Source organism: Mizuhopecten yessoensis, unplaced genomic scaffold, assembly GCF_002113885.1.
Source record: "Mizuhopecten yessoensis strain PY_sf001 unplaced genomic scaffold, ASM211388v2 scaffold11163, whole genome shotgun sequence".
Classification (NCBI taxonomy): Eukaryota; Metazoa; Mollusca; class Bivalvia; order Pectinida; family Pectinidae; genus Mizuhopecten; species Mizuhopecten yessoensis.
In genome coordinates, this window is record NW_018408911.1 from 7,325 (window position 1) to 26,815 (window position 19,491).

Consider the following 19,491-nt stretch of genomic DNA (forward strand, 5'->3'; position numbering starts at 1 on the left):
GTGTATAGTTTTACTTGTTAGATGTATAGTTTTACTTGTTAGGTGTATAGTTTTACTTGTTAGGTGTATAGTTTTACTTGACTGTCATGTTGAATCTGACTATTCACAGATGATGTAATTTGTAGAAGGTTAAGGTCAAGTCTACACAGTTCAACTTTGATCATTTTTTTTGTGACAAAGTCCTTGAAACATTTCTGCTGTAGTCACTACCTTGTGGTATTTACTAACATTTCCCTGTTTATGTTGTCCTTGGTCCAGGTATACTGACCTGCTGAAGAGCCTGATGAAGCCAGAATGTCGCTTACTGCTTGATACACTAGTTTATGATGAGACAAAATATGCTGGTAGGTGTTTGAAACATTTACTGCAAGAGTAAGCAGGTACCAGGATTGTGATTATTCTGCATTGTTTTACCTTTTTATGGGGAAAACAGTACAATTATCTTGTGATTAAACCTCCAGGGTCACGAAGGCAAAATGTTTGAGTGAGATTAGGAACAATCCTGTTATTTGTAAAATTCCTGTCAGGAGCAGAGATATTGGGGTCTGGACGCTGTTCTTAGAACCAGAGATATTGGGGGCTGGGCGCTGTTCTTAGAACCAGAGATATTGGGGGCTGGGTGCTGCTTTTAGAACCAGAGAAAATTTAAACTAATAAAGGTTGTATTGTAATTGGTTAAATTAGGGCTTTTAAAACTTCTGGTGTGTCAAGAGATTTGATACTGTTAATGTTTGTGGTAATGTCTCCACTGTTTGTCTCCCCCAGGACCTCCACACTATGTCCCTGGGGATCAGATCAGCGAGTTATATGGTAAGTACACGATAGCATGAGTCTTGAAATCCGCTGAACGTTACGTAATAGAAATTTTAAGTTTTAAGTAAAAAGAAATTTTGAAAGTTCGAAATTTGTTTCAATATCAAATTCTGTGATGGTGTAATTAAAACAAATTACTAAATCAGACTTAAGTACATATATATGGTTAGAGAGTTATTTAATTCTACCTGCGTGTATGTCAAAACATTTTTAATGGGACAAATCAGTTTCAAAATTTGCACTAATTTTACACTCCATCTAAAGTAATACATTTTTTCCTTCAACCAGGTGGATCTGCAGGGATGTTTGAGTTAGATTTGGCTTATCGTTTAAATTCTTTAGTTAACTTTATTTTACTTTACTTACTCTGGTATCTTGTAGGTGACACATGCAGTGTGGAGAAGGTTGACATTGTTGACAGCTTTCAGGAAAGACACAAGAAATGGGGAATCGGCTCACTTGAGGAAAGGATTCATCTGATCATCAAAAAATAGTCCTGTCAATGAACCGCTCTCTTTAGAGGTCATAGTGGACAGGTGCCGATAAACAGATATTGTATTGTACATGTATTATCTACAGAGGTCACACTAGACAGGTTATATAAACAGAGGTCAATTGGAGATGTACTATTAAGCAGTCAAATTAGACAGGTTATATAGTTAATGTCACGTTTGAGATGTACTATTAAGAGGTCGCATTAGACAGGTTATATAAACAGAGGTCAATTGGAGATGTACTATTAAGAGGTCACATTAGACAGATTATATAGTTAAATGTCATGTTAGACATGCACTATCAACAGAGGTCACACTAGACAGGTTATATAAACATAGGTCAATTGGAGATTTACTATTAAGAGGTCACATTAGACAGGTTATAGTTAAATGCCATGTTAGACATACACATGCACTATCAAGTGGTCACATTAGACAGGTTATATAAACAGAGGTCAAATTGGAGATGTACTATCAAGAGGTCACATTAGACAGGTTATACAGAAGTTAGATGTTAAACCCTACTTTAAAAGGATGTCCTGTTAGATTTGTTCTTTGATCAGACACTGATAGACAGGTTCTATAGTCAGATGCTATAATAAATGTATAATGATAATGATAAAGCAGGAGTGAGAAGAGACAGGTTCTTGTAAGCAGGAGTGAGTAGATACAGGTTCTGGTAAGCAGAAGTGAGAAGAGACAGACTGGTCAATGTGGAAAGATAATGAGAAATACTGGTCAGTGTGGACAGGTAATGAGAAACACTGGTCAGTGTGGAAAGGTTATGAGAAACACTGGTCAGTGTGGAAAGGTTATGAGAAACACTGGTCAGTGTGGAAAGGTTATGAGAAACACTGGTCAGTGTGGAAAGGTTATGAGAAACACTGGTCAGTGTGGAAAGGTTATGAGAAACTCTGGTCAGTGTGGACAAGTTATGAGAAACACTGGTCAAAGTAGACAGGTTATGAGAAACTCTGGTCAGTGTAGCCAGGTTATGAGAAACATTGGTCCAAATAAACAGAATCTTAGACTGCTTACTATAACCGTATTTTGTGAAACGTTTGGTGCTATCAACAGGTTTGAAGAAACAATGGTCAATAAAGACAGGTTCTGGGAAACCATGTTCAATATACTGAAGACAGTTTCTGGTACTAGAAACAGGTGTTAGGTGTTAGAAGCACTGGTTTCTGTAGACAAACCTTGGAAACCATGTTCAATATATTGAAGACAGTTTCTGGTACTAGAGACAGGGGTTAGAAGCATTGGTTTCTGTAGACAGGTTCTGGTACTATGGATAGGTGTAATAATCACTGGTTTCTGTAGACAGGTTCTGGTACTAGAGACAGGTTTAAGAAGCACTGCTTTCTGTAGACAGGTTCGGCGAAACCATGTTCAATATACTGAAGACAGTTAATGGTACTAGAAACAGGTTTTAGAAGCACTGTTTTCTATAGACAGGCCTGGGAAACAATGTTCAATATTCTGAAGACAGTTTCTGGAACTAGAGACAGGTGTTAGAAGCACTGGTTTCTGTAGACAGGTTCTGGTACTAGAAACAGGTTTTAGAATCACTGGTTTTTGTAGACAGGTTCTGATAAACAGTAAGGGTATGTACAAGCCAATGCCATGTGGTACAGATGAAAAACACTTATCAGTGCTGGACTTCATAGATAATAATGATATGTGAGGGAGTAATACCAATCATTCTTTTATTAGTCCCCTACTGGCGAAACCGGGGGACTATAGGTTTCCTCTCCGTCTGTCTGTGTATGTACATACGTAGCACCAATGTTTGTCAGCGCTCTAGCGGCTTCATTCCTTGAGGGATTTTGATCAAACTTCACACAATTACAAAGGACCATAATATCTCGGGACAAGTTCAAGTTTCAGGGTTGTCTGGATCAAGGTCATCGTTACTATTTTTAGAAAATTCTTTGTCAGCGCTCTAGCGGCTTCATTCCTTGAAGGATTTTGATCAAACTTCACACAATTACAAAGGACCATAATATCTCGGGACAAGTTCAAGTTTCAGGGTTGTCTGGATCAAGGTCATCGTTACTATTTTTAGAAAATTCTTTGTCAGCGCTCTAGCGGCTTCATTCCTTGAAGGATTTTGATCAAACTTCACACAATTACAAAGGACCATAATATCTCGGGACAAGTTCAAGTTTCAGGGTTGTCTGGATCAAGGTCATCGTTACTATTTTTAGAAAATTCTTTGTCAGCACTCTAGCGGCTTTATTCCTTGAGGGATTTGGATTAAACTTCACACAATTACAAAGGACTATAACATCTCGAACAAGTGCGAGTTTCTGGGTTGTTGGGTCAAAGTCAAGGTCACCGTCACTTTTTTTAGAAAATCCTTGTCAGCGCTGTAGTTATTTATGAAACGTCTTGTATCATTCCGAGTTAAAAGTTTAATTTAAAAAGAAAGAAGGAAAGTCCCCAAGTACCATTTGCTGTCTTTGCTTTGAGTTTGGAGATATTTTAAGGAATAAACCACTTCAAAAAGCCCAGGTTTTAAGGTGCTGAGAAGCTGTTGTGAGAGACCACTTAAATCCAAAGAAAAATACATTTCACTGGAACTAGGTGTGACTTTCTGGACTTTTTAATGCTATTTTTCCCGTGCAATTCATTACATGCTAAAATGTGTTCAATTGTATTCATTTGTTAGGCAAGTATTGATTAAAGTTTACATATCCATTGCCTGTTTTAAAATACCTGCCAAATAGCAGCAATGAAATGAGTCATAAGGGTAAAAAAACAGGTCAATTCAGTAAGGTATGTACACTTTAATGGCATTTAAACTATTATAATTTGTGTTTTTATGCACTAGTATGTCATAAATATGGCGTATTTTAATATATGTACCCTTATAATGGTGAAATAATTTTTCAACTCAATCCAGGTTGATGCAGGTATTTGGCATAAGTTTATACGTTGATTTATTAATTGTTATTGTTGATTAAAATGATTTTTATAATGAGGTTTGTTTTATCTCTGTTTTTGTCTCTCTTTGTCCAACATTGAATATTTCATTTCAATAAATGTTATTCAAGATGAAACATAAATCGGATTAAACAACAGGTTATGCCTATATTCTTGTATGTTTCTGTGTTAACAGGCTGTGCCTATATTCTTGTATGTTTCCGAGTTAACAGGCTGTGCCTATATTCTTGTATGTTTCGGAGTTAACAGACTGTGCCTATATTCTTGTATGTTTCGGAATTAACAGCCTGTACCTATATTCTTGTATGTTTCCGAGTTAACAGGCTATGCCTATATTCTTGTATGTTTCTGAGTTAACAGGCTATACCTATATTCTTGTATGTTCCGAGTTAACAGGCTGTGCCTATAATCTTGTATGTTTCCGAGTTAACAGGCTGTGCCTATATTCTTGTATGTTTCCGAGTTAACAGGCTGTGCCTATTTTCTTGTATGTTTCTGAGTTAACAGGCTGTGCCTATATTCTTGTATGTTTCTGTGTTAACAGGTTGTGCCTATATTCTTGTATTTTTCCGAGTTAACAGGCTGTGCCTATATTCTTGTATGTTTCTGTGTAAACAGGCTGTGCCTATATTCTTGTATGCTTCTGTGTTAACAGGTTGTGCCTATATTCTTGGATTTTTCCGAGTTAACAGGCTGTGCCTATTTTCTTGTATGTTTCCGAGTTAACAGGCTGTGCCTATATTCTTGTATGTTTCCGAGTTAACAGGCTGTGCATATATTCTTGTATGATTCTGTGTTAACAGGCAGTGCCTCTATTCTTGTATGTTTCCGAGTTAACAGGCTGTGCCTATATTCTTGTATGTATCTGTGTTAACAGGCTGTGCCTATATTCTTGTATGTTTCTGTGTTAACAGGCTGTGCCTATTTTCTTGTATGTTTCCGAGTTAACAGGTTGTGCCTATATTCTTGTATGTTTCCGAGTTAACAGGCTGTGCCTATATTCTTGTATGTTTCCCAGTTAACAGGCTGTGCCTACATTCTTGTATGTTTCCGAGTTAACAGGCTATGCCTATATTCTTGTATGTTTCTGAGTTAACAGGTTATGCCTATATATTTGTATGTTTCTGTGTTAACAGGCTGTGCCTATATTCTTGTATGTTTCTGAGTTAACAGGCTGTGCCTCTATTCTTGTATGTTTCTGAGTTAAGAGGCTGTGCCTCTATTCTTGTATGTTTCGGAGTTAACAGGCTGTGCCTCTATCCTTGTAGGTTTCTGAGTTAACAGGCTATGCCTACGAGTTAACAGGCTATGCCTATATTCTTGTATCTTTCCGAGTTAACAGGATATGCCTATATGGGTTCTCTCCCGTTGTAAATGTTGAGAAAGCTTGAAAAAGGATATCTTGATATATTTTGACAAAAAATGGACGACGCAAACGAAACAAAGGGTAACAAAATACTGACGGATCTCTATGCTGATACCTGTCCTTTGAATATTACAGAGGAGCGACGCCCGACTTCAAAGCCTGTAAGGTTTACCGTTACGCGACCGCAAGATTCTTTTGATGTTCATCAAAGGATCAAAATAGTCTTCTTGTCTCATCCACTAGGTGGCGCACACCGAGCTTCCAATTTTGCTATGACATATCACAGGGGTGCCGAGAGCGAAGTGAGCGTAACTCATGGAGTATCGAAGATGGGGAAGGCAGGGATGCGATACAATGGGAGTGGTAGGCACACTTACAGTACAGCATACAAGTAGTAGTAAACCGTCTCTGTAGGTCATGTTGTAAGTAAAGATCGAGGAAAGCGACTGAAGTAGAAGTCTGTAGTGTCATTGAATTCAGACTAAGGAAATCACACTGTCGATATATCTGAAAATGAATTTGACGGAATAGGAACGTTTTTAATTACTAGTTCTGATAATGTTTATAATAAATTCAGTATCGTATCAAAACAAGAGCAAATCGGCCAGAAGAGGGGCACTGTTTGTTCCTATTGGAATGCGAACAATCTGCTGGAAAATGTTACCACCAAACTCAGCAAAGTTATTGTCAACCAGGAAATAAATCGTTCTCACGATTTCATCTAAGTACATTGCATCTTGGCTTTATCGATTCCCCTCACAAGATATGCTAAATCGACCATATACATGTATAAAGCTGTTCTATTTTTGAAGGCTCCCATTTTTTGCGAGAACGAAGCTGTCCTTTAGTTTGGTATGGGGTATGACAGTGGATAGTGTAATTATAGTAACAAAGAGAATTCTGGATAGGAACTTAGAGGAGGATATCCTTCCAATAATTTATGAGAAAAATAAACATGATTTACAGGCAGCCATCTTGTTCTTGCAAACAGTCTCAAAATTCCACATGCACAATAAACAATAGGCCCATTGGGCCTGCATCGCTCACCTGTTATTAATCTAACACTTGTAATCTTAAGATTTCATAAGAACCTATTAAAATATTTAAACATATGACGCCTGTGACCTTTATTGTCGAACAAGGACATTAGGTTGAAAGTGGATCAAGGTCATTCATTTGAACTAACATGGTAGTCCCTCATCCCAGCATGCTACAGGCCCAATATCAGTACCCTGGCACTTTTGCTTATTGAGAAGAAGTCGTTTGAAGATTTTACGACATTTGACCTCTGTGACCTTGAAAGTTGGTCAAGGTCATTCATTTGAACAAACTTGATAGTCCTTCCTCCCAGCATGCCACAGGCCAAATATCAGTACCCTGGGCCTTTTGGTTATTGAGAAGAAGTCGTTTGAAGATTTTATAACATTTGACCCCTGTGACCTTGAAAGTTGGTCAAGGTCAATCATTCGAGCAAACTTGATAGTCCTTCCTCCCAGCAGCCACAGGCCAAATATCAGTGCCCTGGGCCTTTTGGTTATTGAGAAGAAGTTGTTTGAAGATTATAAAGACATCTGACCCCCATGATCTTGAAAGTGGGTCAAGGTCATTAATTTGAACAAACTTGGTAGCCCTTCATCCCAGCATGCTACAGGCCCAATATCAGTAACCTGGGCCTTTTGTTTATTGAGAAGAAGCTGTTTTAAGATTTTAACATATTTGACCACTGTGACCTTGAAAGTGGGTCAATGTCATTTATTTGAACAAACTTTGTAGCCCTTGATCCCAGCATGCTACTGGCCAAATATCATCATCCTAGGCATTTTGGTTACTGAAAAGAAGTTGTTTAAAGTAAAAAGTTGACGCCGGACAGACGGACGACGGACGCCGCACCATGGCATAAGCTCACTTGCCCTTCGGGCCCACTTTCATTCCATGTTATTATCGTCGGTGATATGGTTGCGCTCATTCTCATTAATAACAAACTGAATTATAATTTGCTGTTATCTTTCTAGTGAGCACCTTCTGTTTCATAGTTTCAAGATTTTGCCATCATGATCTTGTTTGGAAATATGCTTTATCTTTGTGTGGAGAAAAGCAATGCTTATAAACCCATTTTAATCTGCCTTACCATTCCATCCTGTCCATTATTATTCGAGTTTTAGACAAAAATACCATCCAACCAGTAACCCTACACTTCCTACCCCGTACCATAGACAACAGGAGGAGTATTACATAAGACTTCTTGGCACGGCTCTACCCTATGGATGTACTGACTGTGTGTATGAAATGTGTCTAGTCCAGTATGCAGTCATACTATTGTAATGTCTTTGTTCACTGCCCAAAGGAGATGTAACCATGGACATCGACATTACAATAGTCTAACTGAATACAATGATATGCTGGAGGGCCTAATGGAAACTCTAGAGAAACCACTGAGTGTTCACCATTTTCGAACTATACTGCTGCATTCGCTTCCTCTCTCTGTGTAGCTGTTGTTGATGACATTTGGAAACTAGCTTGGAGACTTCATAAAATCCTTGAGAATGAGGCACAAATTCGACTCTTTAAACCTGTTCGAACTGATAGCCATGAATCTCCGGTAACGCTGGATTTCATGAGAGAAGAATTCGCTAACAAGGGGATCAATGTCATTTAATACCCTACATCCAAACCCATTGATTCCAAGCTTTTCAACTGCAGGCAAACACTACAATAGCTGAATTTGGATGCCTGCTCCTGTGTAATGGGTTTTTTCCACGTCTCCATACATGTATGGTCCAGCCCCCCAATGGTCCGGCTGAACATGTAGTCACTGGCGATCTTTATAGATTATCATACAGTATTTTCAGGGTTTGTCGTGAGAACAATTTTCTCATCGCGAGCACGTGGATAAAATCGAGAGGCCACCGCAGTTGGAATCAAGATTGTATCTGCGTACGAGATTTTATCTACGCACTCAGTCCCTGATTGACAATATTTTTGATGAGTTCTTCAATTTCACATTCAGAGATATCGACGATGTGCTGTCTTTAAACAACAATAACTTTATTGACCAGGTCGATCGTATATTTAGATACAACTGACTTTGTACGTCAGCTGTATCCCCAATCTATACGATAGCCGGACGATTTCGACTTTCCGATCATGATCCATCCCTTTATTGATAGTAACATCCTTACTCCCTTAACTACGGTGTTAAAATGTCGCAGTTGATTCGACCTGGTCTTATTCTCCTTGTTTTTATTTTTTTATTTTTTAATAACAAAGGTGTTCCTGTAATTCTTTCCTTTGATCATAGTTTGTTTTTAGTTTTATCGATTTTGAGTCCGAATTATGAGTTTGATAACACTTCCGTATTCTTTTCTCGTTTCTTAGTATACATTGTATGAAGGGAGTGTTTTCTGATGCATGGTAGGTCTCTTTATTCTGTTCTGTATTGATTCAGAGAATGGCGATCAGTCTGCTTTTAAGTGTTGAAGAAATAAATAATAATAATAATAATTCGAAGTTCTTATATACCGCTTTATCACAACCTAGTTCGTAGGTCGTCTCAAAGCGGTTCACAAATTATTATCCGTGGTTATAGGGCCTTTGCAACCAGCCAATATCTTTCTCAACTCCCTGGGGAGCATACAGCCGGTGCTGCCATTTCGGCGCTCACAGCTAGTATTCTACAACTCTAGTACTGCCCAACCACGTACTCATTTACAGCTGAGAAGACTAGAACAAGCTGAGTAAATTGTCTTGCTCAAAGATACAACACAGTGCCGTGCCTTGACTCGAACCCGCAACCGTTCGGTCAGGAGCCCGGCGTCCTACCACTAGACTACCTTGCCTTCTTAATCTGTCATTTATAGTAAAACCTCGATAAATTATCCCTCGTTGTCATTGATATGTCTTTGTTAATATCTGGCCTAATTTCATTATTATGCCGAAAGTTTTCTTGTTAAATAGTGCCAATATAACGAAGTTTTACTGTATAGTCAAACAGTATCGAACACTCCTTTATGTATAAAAAGTTACAAGCATACAAAAAAACATTTTTATAGAAAGGCTTTTCAAATTTTATTAAATATCATTTACTAGTACTAACAAATATACATGTATGTTCAACGGATTTTACTAAATCATAATTAACACGGCCAAAGATTTCTCCATTGTCAGTACGTACCACATTAAAAGTCCAGAGGGACACCCATAGTACGGTATACATGTACTTCCATTGAAATTTTCCGTCCTTAGAGACAATCATTCATCATGCCGATTTCGTTGTGTTTAGTACATATCCCGGTCTTTTTGCGGTGGTCTATTTCTTAACATACCTTCTAAAATGAAACATATAAATCACCAGTGTTTGAATCTGTCTATATTGACCACTGCTAACACAAATGTTAACTTAAGTATCTAGATCTGTATGTAGTGTCCTTTTCTTGCATGCGAACCTTTTCATACAGACCACTGGCCCCAACAACCTGTCTAATTACCGCTGTAGATGAAACTGGTCTAGCAAAAAAGTTCATTTCATTCCGAGTGGCATGTATAAGGACATCTGTTTATATACCCTGTTTGTTCAAGACCCACTCCTGTCTAACACGTTTATATAACGTGTTTATCATATTAATTTGTAAACCCTGTCTAATACAGCTTGTTTACAGAACCTGTCAACCACGTCTCCTTAGTACAGGGAGTTGGTGATGCAATAACTATGTTTTTATTATAAGATGAATTCTTTCTATAAGTGAGTTGAATCCCCATTTCTTATTTCTCACCTTACAACCGTCTACAGTGTCAACCTTCTTCACACTGCACGTGTCACCTACAAAACGACAGAGTATAGAGTAAGTCTAAAAGAACCATCCATATGTGATGGTATCCTGTCTAAAATAATTACCACCGGGGATCAATAGTTTGATTGTCATAAACAATAACATAAAATAGAGTCTTAGAAATAGAAGGAAACCTATGAAGACTGTTTCTCCTTACAAAATTGTTGCATTTAAATGGGGACAGTAACAGGACCAATTGCATAGTTAACAACTCCCTTGCATCCTGAAGTTCTTTAGAAGTAGACAGGAGATGGTTTGTACTTGCGGAACATAACGATGTAAAACAATGGTCAACACTAAATTTAGTAGCTAACAACTATCATTAAAATCAACCACTGTACTTTTGGCAGAGATCTGGAAATCTTGTGTCCATTATTACTCAAACCCCTTACTTTTGTTGTTACATTTACATATAAAATGTAATTAGAAGCAATCTCATTTTCATCAAAACATTAAAATGTTATTGTCTAGAAACGTTTGGAGACATTCCAAAAGAATATTTCATTATTTTCCAAAACAATAAAGGAGAACGGAAGGTCACATAAAATTGCCAATCGGAAACAGTTGGCACTTGGGGTAAACGTTTGTTTACGGAAAGTGGCGTCGTTTTCCGATTGATGAAAATACATTTAGATGACGTGTTTGTGTCTCCTATAGATTTTGCTACAAATATACATATCTGTCTTTAATTCAGTTGCATAAAGTAAAATCGACCTAAATTGGTGGGTTTTTTTTATTCTTATTATACAAACATGGCGAATTGAAGTTCTGAATAAGGACTTTTAAAGTGAGAATTTATATAGGGCGAATTTTACAGGGATTAAGAAATTCCACTGTTGTGTACTCACCATATAGCTCCGTGATCTGATCCTCGGGGATATAATACGGAAGTCCTGGGAGAGAAACAGTGGAGAGATTATTAACAAAACCCAAAATCTCCAAACTAGCCACCATCGAAAATGCGCTAGGATATCGCTCCTGGTCATCTCATGCCAAATTAGACTCATTATGTTACAGCTAGTGTGTGCGTTTCTTTTTCTCATATCAGCTCATATACAGGTTTAAATCGCATATACAATATTATTATCTTTTACTTGACCCTGATATACTGGCTTACATTAGATATAATATGAAAATTGAAAAGTGGTTTCTTGAAATACCCTGCTTGCTTCCAAAGTAGGTCGGAGCTGGAAGTGTGCATCATGTTTAAATTTGCAACCATGGGAAGTTCAATATGGTAATTGGAACTGAAGTTACTTAGGTTTGATACAAAATACCTAGTCTTTCTCCAGACACGTGTATAAAGTTTAACAACCACTTACGATGTAGTCATATGATTCTTCATACAACGCTCCAACATTAGTCAGAAGGACGGTTTCTCATCGGCTCACAAAGTCGAATAAGTCCCTTACACTTGTCTTTTTCCTATCCCGTTTACTGATTAAAATCACAGAATAATCATGCATATTTCTGGTACCTCTTTAAATATGTTGGAAATATCTCAAACACTTACCGGTATGTTTTGTTTCATCATAATCGTATATGTCACGAAGTAGGCGACATTCTGGCTTCATCAGATCATTCAGCTGGTCAGTATACCTGGAACAGGAACACCACATATATTAGGAAATGTTGTACATACCGACTACAGCTGCAAGACCATTTTCATTTAAAACAATAGAAGACGACCTGTGTAGTCTACGCCAAAGTAGGTATGAATTCACATGTTCGATAAGTCAGGTAGGTAATTGACGTATTTAACGTATCAGTCAATTATACACCTGGATAGATGAACGTAACACGCACTGATGTTTGCATCATGAACATTTAGTAATAGAAAAAAACATTTTCTTCGTCATGATAAGTTGTGTCATGGTGCCCTTTACTTTCAAAGAAAATCTAAACTGAAGCAAGGAAACATTCTTGAAACGAGTTTCCTGTCTCTATGAGATAGAACAGACGTGGATTTGGATGAGATAGAACAGACGTGGATTTGGATTAGATAGAACAGACGTGGATTTGGATGAGATAGAAGAGACGTGGATTTGGATGAAATAGAAGAGACGTGGATTTGAATGAGATAGAAGTGGCGTGGATTTGGATGAGATAGAAGAGACGTGGATTTGGATGAGATAGAACACACGTGGATTTGGATGAGATAGAACACACGTTAATTAACGTTAATTTAGTGGTTCTTCTTCTTTGCTCAGCCATTTTTATTGCGTTTCTTTTTAATTTGCTATGCGAAACATTAATTTATCAATTTATACATCCATAATATCTAATGTAAATCCGTTAAATATATTGTATAAACAAATTATGTATCAAACATTTTCTGCAAACCAAAGCAGTTTCGGCCAATAGCACCTTACCATATGTATACATCAATGAAAATACCTTAACGACTTGAAGCTCTACAGAAGAACACAATTCTGAAGTTAAAGTCATTTTACAATTATTGACATAAACAAAAGAACAATACCGTCTTTGATAAGTTTGTAACACGGATTCTGCTTCATCAGTTGTAACTAACTGATCTAAGATGAGCATCATAAAAGTGACATCCACAACTTCCATTTTTTTCATACAGGAACGTGAACGTGCAGATGAAGTGAATTGCGATGTTATCATTGTGCAGTCGGCCCTCCTAGAAAATGGGTGTTCGTGACTGTAGATAAGTTGTCGCCCAGCACTTGAACGACGATGCTCGGCAACCCTTTTTGAACATTTCTCAATTAGTAAAGCACTGCCATCATCCTTCTGTGCGTTGAATCGTTCTTCTGACGTCCATAACGAAAACTCCCCTACCGATCGAGAAGGCATCGGTCTATAACTGGATCTGTTTCATGTTTTAATAAATCGCAAGCCCGTTCACTGGTTTGAGACCAGACCATTTATTTTTTTATTTTCTTGTAGGCATTAACGTAAATCGGTTATATTTATTCCATGAAGCCCACGGCATAATGTCCTTTTATGTTGTAAATTGTTTGTTATTAGTGATCTTAATATAGATATTCCCTTATTTGTTCAATATCGAGGTGACTATGAGCACAAATGAGATTGCTGGAACAGCCTAACGCCACCAAAATAGTTGCTTCCAACGAATATCTCACGTTATTCGAGACGGGCAAGGAAGATTCAAAATGATACATAAAAATGCGTTCATAGCTCTATGAACGCGATTTCTTCTTGCAGTGCTTATAGAGGAGCATGCAGTGGAAGTGTAAATATACAAATATGACTAGTGATACGTGCAAGACGAACATTAACACATTGTAATGTCCGTTGATTTGTACGGAAAGATTTATGTTTCAAAGCCAAAGGTTTTGGTATAGATGTTCTCAACAAGTTTATAAACGTCTCAGATTCCTGAATGACATATCGGAATTTTAAACGCTCCTCGGAAAGCTCATGATCGATTAGACAATACATATCTTTGTCAAATTATAAGCTTATGTACAATACTGTGTAGTAATTAACGAAGGTATCCTTGTTGTTGTGTTTTTGTCACACAAAAGGTCCATGGGCATCAAACACAACCTCACACAGTAAACGCCATTACCGGAACTACCTTTATTGCTTGAACATATTACTACGCATGTACACAATATGGAGGGACCCGGAATCGGACCTAAATCCGGAATATACAACACTCCTCCCTTTTTAACTTTAACCCTTATTAGCTAATATATATGAACATTTAATATTAAATGAATGGCTGGATGTTATTAATAGAACATTAACTCGGTGTAACTCTATTCGAACAAGAACACACACAAATTCAAAATAATGCTTCCTGCACAGATACACAATGTCATGAATTGGGTATAAAAATAAAAAGTGTTGACATGTATAGTTTCATTGCATGTAGTTATACGACACTCTACAATCTCTACAAATCCATTCGCTCTGGGGTCTTCTTAGACCTCTTAGAGCGTCTCAATATGGGTGTCACTCCTGGTGTGACCATCATCAGGGTAATACCAGTGTCCAACTGAACCTGATTCGCGCTTTTGTCCATTGGCACGGACACCACTGATTCGGAAATGTCTGTTTCCACCACCTGTGGTGCATCATCACCAAACAGCGAAGGACTGCGTAGCGATGGAGAACACGAACCAAGTATCTGGTCCGCGTGACGACTCCAACACTGCCCTGGTGCCACTTGCACCTGATAGGACAAAGGCCCAGATTGCGACGCGATTACACCGGGCGTCCATTTATGATTTCCGCGATAGTCATGCACTGAAACTGGGTTCCCAACATCGAATTCGCCATCGTCGCTCACCAGTTGCTCAGGAATACCGTTTCTCGCGAACACGGATCGGAGTACCTCAATAGTATGCGCGGACGTTGTTGACTTCATCGCGATTACTTCGGGCCATTTCGAGTGAGCGTCCACCATGATAAGGAACATGCTCCCCAGGAATGGTCCTGCAAAGTCAATATGGACTCTTTGCCACGGCTGAGTAGGGAACTCCCACGGATGAACTGGGGCTTCCCTCCGCGCGTTTCTATTCTCTTGGCATCCCGCGCACGACTTTGATAGATTCTCAATATCGGCATCATCTATCCCTGGCCACCATACGTAGGAACGGGCCAATGACTTCATTTTGACAAACGCCACTTGTCAGTCTTGTGTCCATGACCATTTTGTGTCCTTCTCCAGAAGCTGATGTAACGGCCTCAACACTGTGGATAAATTCTGGAGGAATTTACCGTAATAGTTGACTAAACCCAGAAACGCACGAAGCTGGGTGACAGTTTCAGGGACCACGGCGTTGACTACCGCGTCAACTTTGTCTTGCGTTTTGTGAAGACCTTCCCCATCAATCACATGTCCACAGAATTCAATCTTCTCTTTGAAGATGTTGCATTTGTCAATGTTTGCATGTAGTCCATATTTCTCCAGTCTACCCAGTACCTCGGCGAGGTTCCTCAGGTGTTCATCGTCAGTGCGACCAGTGATTATCATATCGTCTATGATACATTGCACTCCTGGGATACCTTGTAAGACTTGCTCCATCGTCCGTTGCCAATTCGCTGGAGCGGAGGCTATACCGAACACGAGTCGGTTGTACCGGAAGAGCCCGCGATGTGTGTTGATTGTCAGGTACTCTTTGTCCTCCTCAGCCACCTCCATTTGTAGGTAGGCGTGCCTTAAGTCGAGTTTCGTAAAGTGCTTTCCGCCCGGCAGATTAGCGAATATGTCCTCAATCTTGGGTAGGGGATATTTGTCAACTTGAAGCATGAAGTTTACAGTTACTTTAAAGTCTCCACATGTTCTAATGCTAGAGTCTTTTTTAGGAACTACCACAATGGGCGCGGCCCAGTCACTGTGGTCTACTGCCGTTAGTATGCCGAGATTGACAACGCGATCCAACTCTTTCTTCACTGCTGGTCTCAATGAGAAGGCTAGCGATCGTGCCGTAAAGAACTTGGTTGAGCTCCCTTCCATTAGAATGAATTTGGCCTTCATACCCTTCATACCCTTAAGAGTTCCCAAGGACTGATTAAACACTCCCTTGTACTGAGTTACTGTAACATGAGACGATTCCACCGCGTTTACAGTACGGATCTCCGCTTAATCCAGTTTTATATGGCTCAACCAGTCTCGTCCAAACAACGGTGGCCCCCCTTCTCTATCACGTACAAGGGGAGGTTACTCCTTTGCCGATTCATACCGACATTTACGTCTATCACGCCTAGAGGATTAATTACCTCTCCAGAATAGGTTTTTAGTTTCACCGACGTGGGAGTGAGCTCCTTCCGACCGAAATGTTTTTCAAAGTCTTTCTTTGACATAACCGATACCGCAGAGCCAGTGTCCAGCTCCATGTCCATCCCAGCACCATTCACCATGGGCGTCACTGTGATGGCACTAGAATGACGCCGCCCTAACGAGTAAATACCGAGGCTTGCGATTAACTTATCGTCATGATTGTCGTGCTCGTCGTGGTCAAGCGCATGTACCTTCGAATTCCTACCCCTATTACTTTTCGCCTGCAAACATGCCTTCAAAATGTGCCCAATTTCGCCACATCCACAGTTCCACTCGTCATGACTTGTCTTGGTACACCGCAAACATGGTTTTCGTGGGGTTGGGGCTGACTTATAATTATGTGTACCCTTTTTACCTGGTTGATAGTCGCGCGATTGGCCGTGGGCAGCCTGTACCTTATGAACCGGCACCGATTTGTGCCTTCCTAGTTCGACCGCATCTCGATTGGCGGTTTCTATGGCGATCGCGATGTCTACCGCATTCTGATAATTGAGTTCCCTCACAGACAGTAACTTCTTCTGTATGCTGTCATTTAGTAACCCACATACGAGACGATCGCATAAAGTCTTCTGCAGTGTATCCCCGAATGCACAATGTTCTGAAAGCTTTATGATCTGTGCCACATAATCCCGTACTGTCTCTCCCTCCTTCTGGTCGTGCTTATGAAACCGAAAGCGTTCAGCGATCACTAACGGACGTGGGGAGAGATGTGTCTTCAATATCTCGACCAGTTGCTGGTACGTTTTGGTTGCCGGTTTGTCTGGTGCCGTGTGGTCACGCAGTGTACCGTATGTGCGCCCACCGATAAGGCTAAGTAACGCGGGGGTTTTCAAGTCATCTTCCACGGCATTTGCAAGAAAATATTGCCCTAGCCGCTCACTATAGGCATCCCAAGTTTCAACGGTCTCGTCGAAAGAGTCTATCTTGCCGATCACACGACCTGCCATCCTTTTATGATTTATCTAACGGGGAATACTATTCAAAGTCAAATTTGCACCGAACGTGTCAATCGCACACAACCACGTGGTCGGAATTGACCGTTTCAAACGACAGACTTTATACACTATATCTACCTCGTCAGTTCATTTTAAATCGATGTAATACCTCTCCGTTACCTCCTTGATTGCTTTGCGTGGTTATTTTTCCATACCTCGTCGCCAATGTTGTGTATTTGCCACACAAAAGGTCCATGGGCATCAAACACAACCTCACACAGTAAACGCCATTACCGGAACTACCTTTATTGCTTGAACATATTACTACGCATGTACACAATATGGAGGGACCCGGAACCTGACCTAAATCCGGAATATACAACACTTGTCTTAAGAATTGTTTGATGAAAGACCTCATAGTGAACCCTCATCTCGTTTCATTGGTACATCAGTCCGTGGAAAACATGAACCTAGTCCGGGATAACTATTATAGAACTGTGCGGAATAGCTACCTGGGTTAAAATGGACTCCCTCTTCCTCTGAAGTCATGACAAAACAATCCTTCTGGCTTATTATATTGACTTCTAGCTGCTGCAATCCCCGCAGCTGTTTTAAAACTGTCAAGACTCTCGTTAGTGAGCTTATTTGCATTCCACACATTTAAAACAGTGATGCAGTTTCTTTATTAAACTGTCTTTGGAGTCCAGCATATATCTTAATGGAAACAGTATATGTGTGTTGTCAAAACATCTCAAAGTTAAGCAACTTCCTCTTCAAACGCTGAAACTTTTTTTCAAACTAGACTCTGAGTATCTTGCTGACTTCGATGAGGTCAGTGTTGTGGTTGCTCGTGTCTTATACCAGTATTTGCCTCGAACAATTTCATTAGTTAAAATCTAAACCAGATTCAAATCTTCGAATGTATTGCTGTGCATATATATATATCAAAGGTATGCTGCTGTATATACAATAGCTATATTTTCAATTATAGTATAGCAGTTCTATCTTCTTGTAATATGATGTATATGTACATGTAACTGTTCTGTTTCACTGTGTCTTGACAAAGGAGCGGATCGCTCCGAAAATTTGACAACCTAAACTTGTCCACACTGTTGGAATTACTTCTTTGCCCCATATATATTTATATATATATATTAAAAACATGTCTGTGTATATGCAGCACCGTTATTATTTCCTTTAATTCCTCCAGAAATGAAGAGTTATAGAAATAACGAACAATACACGTACAATTCAACACTATTGAAAGAGAAGAAAATGCATTCACAATCATGGTCACACCCTTACATAGTGATACACACATGCACATGGACAGACACACACATCAGAGAATAATAATAGTACCCACATCATACCATAAAGTACTATAAACACAACACAATGATAATAATAGGTACTATTACAGTCATTATACGGTGATAATTATGATGATAGACAGTATAACACTTATCATACATTACATCACACATTGATATAACAGACATATTTACACTCCTGAAACTACATTATCATATAAAAGTATAGACAGTAATACACTTCTCGTACTAAGCAATCATACAGCATTGCAATAAACAGTATTACAAGCATCACACTATAAATTATACAGCATTAGTATAGACAGTATTACTGTTACATAAGTCTTACAATACAATCATACCTTGAGTAGAACCCGTTGTGCAATGGTATAACAGGAAAGACGTAGGAAATGCTTGCCTACTAATATGAATACAAAAATATATGTATGTCATGTATTAATCTTGCTGATATTAGCATTCCTTAACGGTTCGGGTCAACTTAATTGATATTTCACACGGGGCTGATACGGCGGCTAATAAACGACAAGGAAATTACTAGATTCCCCAGCAGTCAAACAATACTAGACGGTCACAAATCAGAGGTATACTAAATATCCTATAATTTGTATGTGATTAGTTGGAGACAAAACAAAAACATGCTAGTTACTTAATTTGTATATAGAATTATAATTTTAACTCAATAACCCAAAATATGTCATTTAAAGTGTTCCATGTGACGTATTCACAAGTTTGAAGACTATTGCCTTTGGTATAAAACACTGGTTATTTCTGCAAACAACTTTTGTTACAGTAAGTATTATATTATATTATATTTGACAATAGTACTCAACTATTCACCCTGAACAATGCAACGTTCTACTTTATGACTCCAATCACTACATTAGAAAAAGCCCACATAGATATGCGTATAACGATGGTTTATGTCTGTTACATTTCTTTCAGATTAAAAATAGGACATAAGACCAATCAACATACAAAGAAAAGATTAAGAA

General features: G+C 38.8%; 1 protein-coding gene and 1 long non-coding RNA gene across 2 annotated transcripts; one reads left to right on the forward strand and one right to left on the reverse strand.

The window, feature by feature from the left end:
* Positions 1–258: 258 nt before the first annotated feature.
* LOC110467161 lies at positions 259–4,294 on the forward strand. Its single transcript, XR_002464820.1, has 3 exons — positions 259–344; positions 766–810; positions 1,195–4,294. It is a non-coding gene; the product is annotated as an uncharacterized LOC110467161 (long non-coding RNA).
* A 10,784-nt stretch (positions 4,295–15,078) lies between these two features.
* Positions 15,079–15,936, reverse strand: LOC110467162 (uncharacterized protein K02A2.6-like). The gene has a single exon (XM_021524123.1). It carries the CDS (start codon positions 15,934–15,936, stop codon positions 15,079–15,081), a length of 858 nt encoding a protein of 285 aa, XP_021379798.1.
* Between the last annotated feature and the right edge of the window lie 3,555 nt (positions 15,937–19,491).